The sequence below is a fragment of the Neophocaena asiaeorientalis genome, unplaced genomic scaffold, assembly GCF_003031525.2.
Source record: "Neophocaena asiaeorientalis asiaeorientalis breed wild unplaced genomic scaffold, Neophocaena_asiaeorientalis_V1.1 scaffold601, whole genome shotgun sequence".
Lineage (NCBI taxonomy): Eukaryota > Metazoa > Chordata > Mammalia > Artiodactyla > Phocoenidae > Neophocaena > Neophocaena asiaeorientalis.
In genome coordinates this window covers 71,636-86,848 of record NW_020174793.1, presented here as the reverse complement: position 1 = coordinate 86,848, position 15,213 = coordinate 71,636, and the positions used below count along the sequence as shown (strand labels likewise).

At 37.2% G+C, this 15,213-nt stretch overlaps 1 protein-coding gene across 1 annotated transcript; it reads right to left on the bottom strand.

Moving 5' to 3' along the window:
* Window positions 1-1,496: 1,496 nt before the first annotated feature.
* Window positions 1,497-14,990, bottom strand: MMP7 (matrix metallopeptidase 7). Its single transcript, XM_024760356.1, has 6 exons — window positions 14,706-14,990; window positions 11,970-12,196; window positions 11,736-11,884; window positions 10,298-10,426; window positions 3,963-4,124; window positions 1,497-1,803 (listed from the first exon to the last, which is right to left on the bottom strand). Exons 1-6 carry the CDS (start codon window positions 14,820-14,822, stop codon window positions 1,730-1,732), a joined length of 858 nt encoding a protein of 285 aa, XP_024616124.1. The 5' UTR covers window positions 14,823-14,990; the 3' UTR covers window positions 1,497-1,729.
* Between the last annotated feature and the right edge of the window lie 223 nt (window positions 14,991-15,213).

Below are 15,213 nucleotides of genomic sequence, written 5' to 3'. Positions count from 1 at the left end.
AGTGTCTGATAGGCCACACTTGGGTCCTGTACTCCCTTCTCAGCCCTGGCAGCATGTGGCATACTAAAGTATGTCTCACTAAGATAATATACAAAGGGGAAAGACTGTCCCTGTCCCAAAAAGTAGGGTGAAGGGATGCTGGGCAGGTAAAAACAATATCCAATTCAGCTACAAGATAGATATTGCCTTCTGCTGCCCAAACCAAAATGCAAACAGGCAAACAAACAAACAAAATGCTTTAATCACAGGACACATTTGTTTACTGCAAAATTTAACCTCTCTTGGTCTGTTTTGTCATCTACAAAGTGAGGAGCTTAAATTTAATGACTTCTTCCTTTTTATTTTTATTATAGACCTATTCCCTTATGTTTTAAGAGAATCTTTGAATATATAACTCGTTTTGCCTAGGTTGTAGATTCCCCCCCTCATTTTATCTGTCCCTGGAATGCCTCCTTTAATGGTTTTGGTGGTATTTCTGAGTTTTGGATTATTGATCCATTTTGGGTGAAAAAAATCCTTAAATGAATTTTAAAAAATGAATACATCTTTTCAGGGTGCTTATGTGTGGCATAATTTGTATCAGTAAGGAAGTACATTACAATTATTTATCCCTCTATTTGTAGAGAAAACCATGCATGGGTGCAGGGAGTATGGAGGAGGAATGGCTGAAATGGAAAAGCCTTTGCCAGCTCCGTGTCCTGCTAAAGGGTTAAGCCCCACATAGAGTGTTTTTACCACAGAAACACAGTAGCGAGTCTCTGTGCATGGAGACAGAGAGCTACTTGAACCTCAGGAAATGAGTTTCTGAGGGAAGTCAGAAGGACTGGGGTTTAGAGATTTGAGGATTAGGGAGAGATGTGGTAGGAGGTTGGAGCCTGCAGAGGTAGGTGGCCAGTGGGAAATTCCTGATGCTGGGATGGGTAAAGGATTTGAAGGGTGAGGATAATATCCAATTTGAGTTTAGTTCAATTTCATTGTCCTTGTGCAGTGTAAAATCTCACCGTTGATACAAATCTCCAGCAGTGTCAGCAATCTCACAAAAGCCTTGTAGGACCGGTTTGGAGAAAGTAAAAGAGAAGAGAGTGAGATTGATATTTGGGTTGTGATGGGGCAGAGGAAAGGGAACACAGAGCAGCTGTGGTCGGAGAGATGCCATGAAGTCAGTTCAGGGGCAGGAACTTGGTGCCAGAAGGGACTATGAGAATGTAAATCCTTGGGAATTCACACACATTTTGTGGGAAGATTTGGACTTCCCAGAATACTCAGAGTGAGGGATTGGACCAAAGGATGAGAGGAACTTAAGGTACCTTTGGGTTATACTATCTTGGTTTATACTATACTGTACTATACTATACTATACCTTACCCAACTGGTGATAGGGTGAGGTGCAGCTGAAGTCCCAAAATAATGTGGTGGGGTTATTTAATTCTTTTTTCTGGTCTTAGTCTTAGCATATCTTCTCTTGCCACAGAAACAGTACTTCCAAATAGAAATTATTTTACCATGGAATAAAAATTTTATTTATCTATGTATTTAACATTTATTGACATCCACCAAGTGCATGTTGCTTGAGGAGAGTTATAGATGAGTAAGACATAGTAAAGTCATAACAGGGTTTATCCCCGTAGGGGGAGAGAGATGTATAAAAACCAACCACAATACAAGGATGGAGGCAGCAAGGGGTAAATGGAGTGCAGCAATAGTGTTCTTTAATTCTGGTTGGGAACAACTATATAGAATCCAATGAATGAATGTGTGTTCTCCCTGAAGTTTCTAATTTTTTTCTTGAATCATTTCTCTTTCCTGTGAAGAGACAAAATAAGAACATTCTGACAACGTATAAAACATATTAAAAAATCCTAAGACTATAAAAACACAAGAAATGTCACAGTATGTACAGTCCATCATTCACCCAGCCCAGTTTCTGTGCCTGGGACAACAGTTCTGAAGAACAATCTCCAAAGGCTAAAAAGGCAACACTGTATGGAGTGTAGTCCCTGGGTGGTCAGATATCTTTGCACCCTGTCTTTTCACTCTGTCATTTTACCAGCCATGTGATCTTGGGTAAGTTATTACTTAGCTTCTCTTCATGTTAGATTACCAGCCTGTAAAATGAGGACAGTAACAACTCATTGGATTGTTGAATTAAATAAGCTATTGCACATGAAATGCCTGGTACACTATAAAAACTTGATGCATTTTAGCTATTATTTTTATTATTCTGAAAGGAACATTGGGAATTTTATATCCATCAGTTTAACCATATTCTTTTGAATTTATATTTTCTTCTCACATCACTTATTGTATTAATAAACTACCTACATGAAAAACCTATGTAATTAAATCTTACTTTCATTTGTCCAGAAGCTACCTCTTTCCAACTTTGACTAGAGGCACTTCACTGTCTAATACTTAAGGATTTAATGCACTAATCCATCTTCTTTATGTTAAATCTAATCAGTCTGCCGAAGAACATTTTTCAGGCCCTTTCTAATTTTCTTAAGGTTCAAAGATAGTTATTCATGCCATAGAGTATTCTGTAAGTTCTGTAGTTTTATATAAGGGGAGGTACTATTCTCTGTTTTGTTGGTGTTGACTTTACCAACAATTGTCAGTGTTTCGTGAACTTTTTTGGACAGCATCAGCTCCTTAAGTCAGAACTTTGTGGTACAGTTAATGGTATTTTCCAAAACGTGTTCTCTGAAATGCTATTCTGAGAGGGCTCAATGGGTGTGCCACAAAAAGGATTATAATTTGGGAAGCACTGAGTTAAATGACAGTTTGTTAGATCCTTTTTAACATCCTGTGCACTTTAAATACAGTAGGTAGTGGTTTTTGAACTTGTTTCTCCAAAGCATCTTTTTTTTGGGAATTGTCTGGTAGGACCAGTGTTCTGGGAACACAGTTTAGGAGATGCTGATCGATAGTAAGTTATAGGTTCAACGGATAGCTTAAATCCATTATCCTACAGGAGTAATTTCCCCCTGAGGACATTACATTATTTACTATGTGGAAGCACTTTCATTGCTCTTCTGAACATTCAGACTCTTATGTTATCTTTTTGCCGAATATTCTTATCATCCTGGTAATTTGCCGGAAAGGTTTAATTATATCTGTGTACTTAAAGATATCATTCTGTATGTATTTTCTTTTCCAAATTGCTTTTAGAAGCATACTAAGTAGTGATAGGCTGAAATATGAAGTAGAAAGAATGTGAAATCATGCAGCCCTGGCTTGGAATCTTTGTTCAAGAATTCAGCAGCCTCTTGTCCTTGGACGATTTATTTAGCTTCTTTGACTCTTACTATTCTCATCTAGAGACATGGCTTTTTATCCTTGTCCTTTGATTCCTTTCTCACTTTACTCTTTCTGACTTGATCAAGCAAATACATATCAGTTTATTCTTTTAAATTGAATTTGGAACTTGATTAAAACAAAAAAGTGTAGATTGGGACATGGTATATTCATACCCATCATGACCAGCAATAATAAGTCACTGTCTATGGTTAACCCATTTCCCTATGCATATATACAGGCAGGAAAAATTGGGTAACTTTTAAGCACCTAGGGCCAAACCCTTGGGAGCGGGAAGCTACAGTGGAAGGTGTTATGTTCCTCTGTCCATCCCTTTGGGGGAGGCTCCCTAAAGTATTTGAATCAAGCAAGAAAGAAGAGTGAGTGGCAGCTTATAAAAAACGTTTGAGAGCATCATTTGCATGATTTCACCAAATGATACTATATTACTTAAAACTTAAAATCAATATCCTCATAGTATAAAATAGCATGATTAAATTTCAAGTATCTAATGTCTCAAATTTCTCCCCTCAATAGGCTTTTAGATATAAAAGTTCCAGTGTGTTTTTCCAAGTAAATACCTATTTCCCAGCCTTTCTCATTCAAGCCTACCCAAAGGAGGCAATGTCTTAAGGAGACATTGGAAATATGGAAATCATAAATATTACCATATAATTTCTGAATTCCATTGATATCATCCTGTGAAAGTTTGAAATTCTTGTAATTGCCTTCTCCATAAGTTGGATACATCACAGCATTAGGATCAGATGAATGATCCAGACCCAAGGAATGGCCAAGTTCATGAGTTGCAGCATACAGGAAATTAATTCCTGCAACAAAAGAGACATACAGTAACTGTAAAAAATAACTATATATATAATAAAATCAAAATAGATAATAATAAAAATAAAATAATTATAAAATACCTAACCATTTAAATTCTCCACAGTTTGCTTATTTGTTTCCAGGCCTTCACAAGCGCGGAAGGTTTAGAAGAGGAATCAGAATAGTAGTGCTTTCCTCAATACATAAGGCAAATGCTAACAGCCATGAAAGGGGAAATCAACAGTAACACAGTCATAGTAGGGGACTTAAACAACTCGCTTTCACCAATGGACAGATCATCCAAAATGAAAATAAATAAGGAAACACAAGCTTTAAATGATACATTAAACAAGATGTACTTAGTTGATATTTATAGGACATTCCATCCCAAAAAAACAGAATACACTTTCTTCTCAAGTGCTTCTGGAACATTCTCTAGGATAGATCATATCTTGGGTCACAAATCAAGCCTTGGTAAATTTAAGAAAATTGAAATCATATCAAGTATCTTTTCCAACCACAACATTATGAGACTATATATCAATTACAGGAAAAAATCTGTAAAAAATACAAACACATGGAGGCTAAAAGTACACTACTAAATAACCAAGAGATCACTGAAGAAATCAAAGAGGAAATAAATAAAATACCTAGAAACATATGAAAATGAAAACACGATGACCCAGAACCTATGGGATGCAGCAAAAGCAGTTCTAAGAGGGAAGTTTATAGCAATACAATCCTACCTCAAGAAACAAGAAACATCTCAAATCAACAACCTAACCTTACACCTAAAGCAATTAGAGAAAGAAAGAACAAAAAACCCCCAAAAGTTAGCAGAAGGAAAGAAATCATAAAGATCAGATCAGAAATAAATGAAAAAGAAATGAAGGAAACAATAGCAAAGATCAATAAAACTAAAAGCTGGATTTTTCAGAGATAAACAAAATTGATAAACCATGAGCCAGACTCATCAAGACAAAAGGGAAGACTCAAATCAACAGAATTAGAAATGAAACAGGAGAAGTAACAACTGACACTGCAGAAATACAAAAGATCATGAGAGATTACTACAAGGAACTCTATGCCAATACCATGGACGACCTGGAAGAAATGGACAAATTTTTAGAAAAGCACAACCTTATGAGACTGAACCAGGAAGAAATAGAAAATATAAACAGACCAATCACAAGCACTGATATTGAAATTATGATTAAAAGTCTTCCAACAAACAAAAGCTCAGGACCAGATGGCTTCAAAGGCAAATTCTGTCAAACATTTAAAGAAGAGCTAACACCTATCCTTCTCAAACTCTTCCAGAATATAGCAGAGGGAGGAACACTCCTAAACTCATTCTAAGAGGCCACCATCACCCTGATACCAAAACCAGACAAAGATGTCACAAAAAAAGAAAACTACAGGCCAATATCACTGATGAATATAGATGCAAAAATCCTCAACAAAATACTAACAAACAGAATCCAACAGCACATTAAAAGGATCATACACCATGATCGAGTGGGGTTTATCCCAGGAATGCAAGGATTCTTCAATATACTCAAATCAATCAGTGAGATACACCATATTAACAAACTGAAGAATAAAAACCATATGATCATCTCAGTAGATGCAGGAAAAGCTTTTGACAAAATTCAACACCCATTTATGATAAAAACCCTCCAGAAAGTAGTCATAGAGAGAACTTGTGTCAACATAATAAAGGCCATATATGACAAACTCACAGCCAACATCGTTCTTAATGGTGAAAAACTGAACCCATTTCCACTAAGATGAGGAAGAAGACAAGGTTGCCCACTCGCACCACTATTATTCAACATAGCTTTGGAAGTTTTAGCCACAGAAATCAGAGAAGAAAAAGAAATAAAAAGAATCCAAATCAGAAAAGAAGAAGTAAAGCTGTCACTGTTTGCAGATGACATAATACTATACATAGAGAATCCTAAAGATGCTACCAGAAAACTACTAATGCTAATCAATGAATGTGGTAGAGTAGCAAGATACAAAATTAATGCACAGAAATCTCTTGCATTCCTATACGCTAATGATGAAAAATCTGAAAGAGAAATTGAGGAAACACTCCCATTTACCGCTGCAACAAAAAGAATAAAATATCTAGGAATAAACCTACCTAAGGAGACAAAAGAGCTGTATGCAGAAAACTATAGGACTCTTATGAAAGAAATGAAAGAGGATACAAACAGATGGAGGGATATACCATGTTCTTGGATTGGAAGAATCAACATTGTGAAAATGACTATACTGCTGAAAGCAATCTACAGATTCAACGCAATCCCTATCAAATTACCAATGGCATTTTTCACAGAACTAGAACAAATAATTTCACATTTGTACAGAAGCACAAAAGACCCTGAATAGCCAAAGCAATATTGAGAAAGAAAAATGGAGCTGGAGAAATCAGGCTCCCAGACTTCAGACTACAGTACAAAGCTACAGTAATCAAGACAGTATGGTATTGGCACAAAAACAGAAATATAGACTAATGGAACAGGATAGAAAGCCCAGAGATAAACCCATGCACCTATGGTCACCTTATCTTTGACTAAGGAGGTAAGAATATACAATGGAGAAAAGACAGCCTCTTCAATAAGTGTTGCTGGGAAAACTGGACAGCTACATGTACAAGAATGAAATTAGAACACTCCCTAACACCATACACAAAAATAAACTCAAAATGGATTAAAGACCTAAATGTAAGGCCAGAAACTATAAAACTCTTAGAGGAAAACATAGGCAGAACACTCTATGACATAAATCACAACAAGATCCTTTTTGACCCACCTCCTAGAGAAATGGAAATAAAAACGAAAATAAACAAATGGGACCTAATGAAACTTCAAAGCTTTTGCACACACAGCAAAGGAAACCGTAAACAAGACGAAAAGACAACCCTCAGAATGGGAGAAAATATTTGCAAATGAAACAACTGACAAAAGATTAATCTCCAAAATATACACGCAGCTCATGCAATTCAATATCAAAAAATCAAACAACCCAGTCCAAAAATGGGCAGAAGACCTAAAAAGACATTTCTCCAAAGAAGATATACAGATTGCCAACAAACACATGAAAGGATGTTCAACATCACTAATCATTAGAGAAATGCAAATCAAAACTACAATGAGGTATCACCTCACACCAGTCAGGATGGCCATCATAAAAATATCTAGAAACAATAAATGCGGGGGGGAGTGAGGAGAAAAGGGAACCCTCTTGCACTGTTGGGGGGAATGTAAATTGATACAGCCACTATGGAGGTTCCTTAAACAACTAAAAATAGAACTACCATGCGACTCAGCAATCCCACTGCTGGGCATATACCCAGAGAGAGCCATAATTCAAAAAGAGCCATATACCCAATATTCATTGCAGCACTATTTACAGTAGCCAGGAAGCAACCTAAGTGTCCATTGACAGATGAATAGGTAAAAAGATGTGGCACTTATATACAATGGAATATTACTCAGCCATAAAAAGAAACGAAATTGAGGTATTTGTAGCGAGGTGGATGGACCTATATTCTGTCATACAGAATGAAATAAGTCAGAAAGAGAAAAACAAATACCGTATGCTAACACATATATATGGAATCTTAAAAAAATAAAGGGTTCTGAAGAACCTCAGAGTAGGACAGGAATAAAGATGCAGACATAGAGAATGGACTTGAGGACATGGAGAGGGGCAAGGGTAAGCTGGGATGAAGTGAGAGAGTGGCATGGACATATATACCCTACCAAATGTAGAATAGAGAGCTATTGGAAAGCAGCCACATAGAACAGGGAGATCAGTTCGGTGCTTTTTAACCACCTAGAGGGGTGAGATAGGTAGGGTAGGAGGGAGACGCAAGAAGGAGGAGATATGGTGTTATATGTATATGTATAGCTGATTCACTTTGTTATGCAGCAGAAACTAGCACACCACTGTAAAGCAATTATACTTCAATAAAGATGTTAAAAAAATGCAGATGTGGTACATTTATATGATGGAATACTACTCAGCCATAGAAAATAATGCCATTAGCAGCAACATGGATGGACCTCAGATATCATACTAAGTGAAATAAGAAAAAGACAAATGCCATCTGATATCACTTATATGTGGAATCTAAAATATGACACAAATGAACATATCTATGAAACAAAAACAGACTCACAGACATTGAGAGCAGACTCATGGTTGCCAAGTGGGGGTGTGGGAGGGAAGGATTGGGAGGTTTTTTTTTCACCAGGGAAGCCCAAGGATTGGGAGTTTGGGATTAGCAGATGCAAACCATTATATATAGAATGGATAAACAACAAGGTCCTACTGTAAAGCACAGGGAACTCTATTCAATATCCTGTGATAAACCAAAATGGAAAAGTATATGAAAAAGAATATGTGTATAACTGAATGACTTTGCAGTACAGCAGAAATTAACACAACACTAAATCAACTATACTTCAATAAAGTTTAAAAAAAAGAATAGTAGTGCTTTAATCTCATCACCTTTCTTTTAAAATATAATGTATTTCTGCCTATTTGCTTCTTATGTAATCACTCAGATAGCAGTATTCAGTAGAGGAAAGCAAAGGCTTCTAAGTATTGTATAAAGACCTGGTTTTGAAACTCAGCTCTACTACTTACTAGCTGGACAACTCTGGACAAATTAATGGGCATTTCTGAGTCTCAGTTCCTCATCTGTAAAATGGAGATAATAATTCCTACCTTGTCGATTTGTCATAATGAGTTTCCCAATATCTGGAAAATAATAATGGCTATTCAATAAATGATAGTGACTTTGAATAGCAGGAGAGAGAAAGTTGGCTTTGAGAAAGACGACCATAAGGCAGGAACTCCAGGCGATGCTGGGATTTGCTTTTGACTTGTTAAAGTGTATTATGTATGTGCTCTCTCTCCCTCAGACTCATAGAAAGGCTTTGCAAATAAGGGGGAAGGTGTGAATGTGTTTGAGTGGACAGAGTTCCAATTGTGGTGCATTAGATTGAAGGAAGCTGTCTTTAGCTTACCTTGAGTGGGAAGAAGGAAGAATGGAAAAGGTATGCAAGATGTGAAACGGAAGCAATGTCATAATTTTACATAGGTTAGATTTTCACGGCAAGGCATCACTGTAGTGGTGAATTCCCATTGCCAAACACAAGTACTCATTTCACTTTCAGGGCCAGTAACCAGTAGCCACTTTTTATTGGGGAAGGGGAAGGGTAAACTGTGACAAAGTGAGAGAGTGGCATGGACATATATACACTCCCAAACGTAAAATAGATAGCTAGTGGGAAGCAGCCGCATAGCACAGGGAGATCCGCTTGATGCTTTGTGACCACCTAGTGGGGTGGGATAGGGAGGATGGGAAGGAGGGAGACGCAAGAGGGAAGAGATATGGGGACATATGTATATGTATAACTGATTCACTTTGTTATAAAGCAGAAACTAACACACCATTGTAAAGCAATTATACTCCAATAAAGATTAAAAAAAAAAAAGCATTGTCTCCAGTTAGGATTATTTATCTAGAGATTCTCTTCGTTAGTTTTCTGTTTTGTCTATGATCTTCTACTTTGTAAAGTGCTGAATATGATAGGCTGGGTTATGGTGTGGGTTCTTTCTGAAAAACAGTGAATGATATCAGAACTGTATATACTTCTCGAATATCATAGTCTCTGCTCCTCTTTCACCTTCAATTAAAAAACTTATTTTGGGGATATATATATAGAAGAGCTATAATTTATTGAATTATTAATATATACCAAGCACTGTGCTAAGCACTGCATAAGCATTATCTCATTTAATTCCAACAGCAATCCTGTGAGGTAGGAATTATTTAAAGTCCCATTTCATAGATAAGGAAACTGAGGCTCAGAGAAGTTAAATAACTTGCCCAAAGACACAAAGTGAGTAATTGGTAGAGGTAAAGCAAATTGAACCCAACATTTTTTGACTCTGTAGCCTGAGTATCTATCTTCTATATATGGAGCATTATGAGCATATTAAATGCAATAATGCATTTAAAGCACAGAGGTGGCAGTTAGCAAGTGCTCAATAACTACTATTAATTGCTTTCAATTGTTAAATTAAAGATAGTTAAGTATAAAAAGTTCAGGATTTTAAAAAGCATATGTAGTGGAAGAGATTTGGGATGCTGTACCTATACTGCTAGCATCAGTCCAGCGTTCATCCTCATCAAAGTGAGCATCTCCTCCCAGGCCTGGCCCAGGTGCAAAGGCATGAGCCAGTGTGTTTCCTGGCCCATCAAATGGGTCGGGGTCCCCGTGAGCTGAAAGAAAAAGTGGTAATTGCCTTTAGTGACTGAATTCATCTCCAGTCATTTCATCTTTTAGTTTACAGTACATGATTATTGAGGTTAGAAAGATTAGCCCCAAGCAGTCAGCTGCATACACAGGGTGGTTTGGGTGTTCATTTGTCACAGGGACTTTTTCTTTCACAGAACCACTGCTCATCCCTGATAACCACCACATGTTGAAAGTTTACTGATATGGACTTTAAATACATTCACATCCTACTTATGGTGGCATCTAAGTGTTATATTTGATCATTTTCCTTAGCTGGATGGTGGCAGAGTGGACAATGAGTTTGAGTACTGGATTCAGCAGGTAACTGCATACCATTTAATATACGTTTTCTTAAAAACCCAGCTTTTTCTTTGCGGATGTAGTAGACAGTCCCTTGAAGAACTGTGCTCAAGGTGTCTTAAAATAGATTTTGATAGTGCTTTTATTTGTGATGCAGAGACATTTATTTTCAAATTGGTGTCAGGCCATATCCAGTTCTTGAAAAACATGGAGTGCCATGATCAGTGCTTTTCTGTAAGGTTTTCTTCAGTCTTGTTGATATTGTGGTTGAAGCTCAAATTTCGGCTAAATTCGCAGCACCCAGGAAGTTTAACATTAAAGCAGGCCAAAAAGACCAACATTTTCCTCTAAATTTGCACCATGAAACACCAGCAATTAATAGCAGTTCACGTATATGGGTTATATCTCCTTAAGCCCTTTAATATGAAAGTTCTCTATTTTCTACTTTTTACTACATGAAGGGTGTTGGCAATAAGCCACAGGGACTGTTCATTTCTTGGAGACCACTTAAGGCCTTTGGAAGTTGTAACCTCTTCTTTTGGTTTAATATTGATGTTAGTTAGATATATTTTAAACTGTCCCATAAATATATATATATATCATGATTCATGTTACAAAACAGAGGTTGGCAAACATTTTCTGTGAAGGACCAGATTTGTGGGCTTGAAGACCTCTGTCGGAATTGCTAAAGTCTGCCATTGTAGCCCCAAAGCACTCATAGACAATAGGTAAATGCAGGACCATGGCTGTGTTCTAATAACTATTTACAGATTTGGCTCATGGGCCGTAGTTTGCCATCTTCTGCCATAAAAAGTGACTCGAAGTTAATGGACTAGAAAAAGTGTAAGAACATTGATCTTTAATGAGATGATCTATCTATCTATCATCTATCTATATCTCTTTAAAGATTTTTAAATCCCAGAAAGAGGAGGGCACTGATATAAACAACAAGCAAAATAGCACACAGGATCAGCCTGCAGGAATCTTCCTTACCTCCTCTTGCAAAGCCAATCATGATATCAGCAATTCCCCAGCTAACTCTCTTGAAGCTCAGTGGGATCTCTTTGCTCCACACGTTGAAGGCCTTTGCCACTAATTGATTCACTATGACATGTGGTAAGTCTCGAGTATATGACATGATCCTGGTAGAAAACAAGAAAACAATGTTAGACCTTTTAGGAAATAGGCTTTACTGTTTTTGCTAAAATGAGCCAAAGCAAAACTAACCTGTAGGTGACTACTCTGGAAGTCCATTTTGGGCGATCTGGGAATAGGGAATATTCTGCAACATCTGGCACTCCACATCTGGGCTTCCGCATGATTTCTATAATATGGGAGCTTAATGTTCCAGTTATAGGCAGGCGAAAGAATTTTTGCATCTGCTTGAGTTCGACTTCTAAACTATTGGGGTCCCTTATTTTTGAGTCAGATGGATAAAATCTCTTCAGATAGTCCTATTGGAAAGAGAGTAATTGATCTATAATTCTTGTTTATTGTCTTCTTTTAGCTCAGAAGTCTGCACATCTTTGCCTCTGACTCCTGTGGACCCAAATAGTAGTGTGAAGGCAGAATACTTACATAGTCCAAGTAAAACAAGAGTGCATTAATGAAAAGAAAACTTAATATTGATGATGAAGCACTGCCATTTCATTTCATGAGCAAAAGAGTCCCTCCATTATTCTTTTATCCCATTAAATGTTTTGAAGAGAAACACACTGTATACTTTATAAAACATAGACTTGTTTGTAATAGCCAATCAGGAAGAGTGCCCAGTGTGCCCTCAAGGGGCACAGCTGAGACCTCCCCTTGGCATCAGAGACCCTATGGGGAGATCCAAAGTCACCCAGCCCTTTCTAAAATTCTCTGGAGATCAGGTCCCAGCTGAGGTTAAAGGTCTTAATATTTTAGTCCTGGGAAAGGTAATTATGACATTATTTTGTTTTATATACGTATTCTCCAGGTGAAGAAATCAGAACTCTTAGTAACTAAATGATTTGCCCTGGGGTCACATGTTAAGTTAGTAGCAGAACTGGCTCTGAGTTTCTTGACTGCCAGGCCAGTGCTCTTTCCATGGCTAACTCCTTAATAAAACCCTCTTTGTGAGACTGCAGGATAAAGCAGGTCTCTCAGGTGTATTCCATGGGCAATTGGGTCCCTGGGAATTTCTTAAAGGACACTAGTGAATGGGTATGAGGATGGCAGTCCAGCAGCCTAAATAGGAAAAAATAGAAAGCGAATGAAATAACAACAGCAGCAAAGGACTTTTATTAAGCACTTAGTAGTGCCAGGGACTATACCAGGAGCTTTACATTACTTATCTCATTTAAACCTCATAACCACCCTGTGAAGTAAGGTATGGCATTATTTTCCTATTTCACATTTGAAGAATCATGGCTCAGGAGAGTGAAATAAGTTGCACGAGGTCACCCCATGAGTAACCAAAGGAGCTGGTATTTGAACTTGTGTTCTGATTCCAAAGCCCATTTCATCAGAAAAATGTATGGTGTTATATAATGTGTGATAATATCTTTGAAATGATTTAAACATTGGCTCACTCATTTGCAATCTAATTTGGAGTAGGTGGTAATGTTTACTTGTCTGAGAACCGCTTAGGAGTATGCGCTTTATATAAGTAACCTTAGCAATATTGTGCTCTGTCTTCCTATTACCAACGACTGTATTTCATTCAACACAACAAACACTTATTGTTCACCCATGACAATTAGCAATTAATCCCTGATTTGAAAACAAATAGCTCATTTTTTTCCCTTCCAGAGCTACAGGCTTTACAAAGACACCCTATGTAAGAAATCTCTCTGCATCCTTAAGATGAATTTTCCTGCCTTCCTTTAAACCTAGAGAACCTCCCTCTGGTTTATTGGCAACGTGCACCATGGGTAAAGGGACTCAATACTCTTGCAAGTGTACTCCTTCTGTAGAGTCCATTAGGTGGACCCATATGAAATTGCTCCTTTGGAGAAAAAAAAACTGTCAAATATCACTGATTTCATTTGGTTCAGTCCAATGTATTACATGGACTTTTAAAAAGTCAAAATTAGTGTGAAATAAAACACAACTTTTCTTATGCTTAAGGCTTAAATTTATAAACAATACTTAGGAGTAGATGTCCCATTATTTTACCAGGTAATAATTACTTACACTTATTAGGCTACTTGTTAAGTAGTATATTGGAAAGAACATGATTTTTGAACCAGAACTTGTCCTTGACTCTTATCTTTACAGTTAGTAAGTATGTGAATTAACCTTACTTTGGTTTCTTCTTTTTCCCAGGATAGAGCTAAGGATTCAATGACACAATGTATATGAAGTACTTTATAATCTGTAATTGTTACATACATGATAATTGGTATTGTTACCACTTCCTTTATTCTCTAGAATAATCCTGTGAGGTATAAAACACAGTATTATTGTCTCTATTAGATATATGAGAAAACAAAGTCAGAAGTTCATGCCTTGCCCATCATCATTGGCTTGTCAGTGGGAGGACTGCAACTTATACCCTCATTTTTTCTTTTCAAGTCTCTCCATCACAAGCAGTCCTCATCTTAAGAGGCAACACTTTGCTCATTATGAGAAAAATCTCAAGTTACAATAAATAATAGTAGCAATAAGGACTTCAGTTTATTGAATTATGTCTCAGGTACTCTGTAAAGTGCTTCACAACACCCCGATTTGGTTGATATCATTATATTATCCAACTTCCAAATTAGAAAACTGAAGCTCAGAGAAGTTTAATAACATTCCTGTGTTCATCTACACAGTTGAGTGGAGGAGTTGGAACTTGAATCCACTTTGGGAAGGCTCCAAAGCTTGCTCTTAACATCTACTTGATTAAAACATATATTACCTATATAATCAGAAAAATTATTAAAATTGAAAAACATACTTCCTAATGCTGATGGTGAGCCTGTGGAGGCCCAGGTGAGTGGGCCAGTGACATACCTGAGCCTGTTCCCGCGGCAGCTCACTCATGCCTCCTGCCTTCTGGGGAAGCTGCAGGGCCAGGGTGCCAGGCAGCACACTCACAGCGTACAGCACGGTCAGCACGGCCAGCTGCATAGCTGCTGTCCAGAGATGATTGCTCTCGGACTTACGGTTGGTTTGGTGTTTTCTGCCAGAGGCTGGAGAAATTTATATAGCTTCTCAGACTTGAATGTGGAAATAGGTGACGCATTTGAGTGTTTTCTTTCTTTTTAGCGTCTACAGAACTTTGAAAGTATTATCTTTTATTAATGACAATGAGGAAGTATTACGTTCTTATTGGCAGGAAGCACACAATGTGTTTGTTTTTCAAAGGATTTTTCTCCCACCTGTCTTCTGTATAAATTTGACCCATGAAATTTTAAATTTAACACACTTTATTTGCCAGAATCAAATTGCTACTTAGACATGTCTTCTCAGTTTAAAAATTTGGGGAGCATTATTCAGGACATATATTATCTTAACATAA

Excerpts from the sequence above, each read along its gene's own strand:
- MMP7 (XM_024760356.1), bottom strand. The coding sequence starts at position 14,822 with ATGCAGCTGGCCGTGCTGACCGTGCTGTACGCTGTGAGTGTGCTGCCT. Across the intron at positions 11,885-11,969 it reads TCCAGAGTAGTCACCTACAG|GATCATGTCATATACTCGAG; the intron begins GTTAGTTTTGCT and ends GTTTTCTACCAG. Across the intron at positions 4,125-10,297 it reads GACTGATGCTAGCAGTATAG|GAATTAATTTCCTGTATGCT; the intron begins GTACAGCATCCC and ends CTTTTGTTGCAG.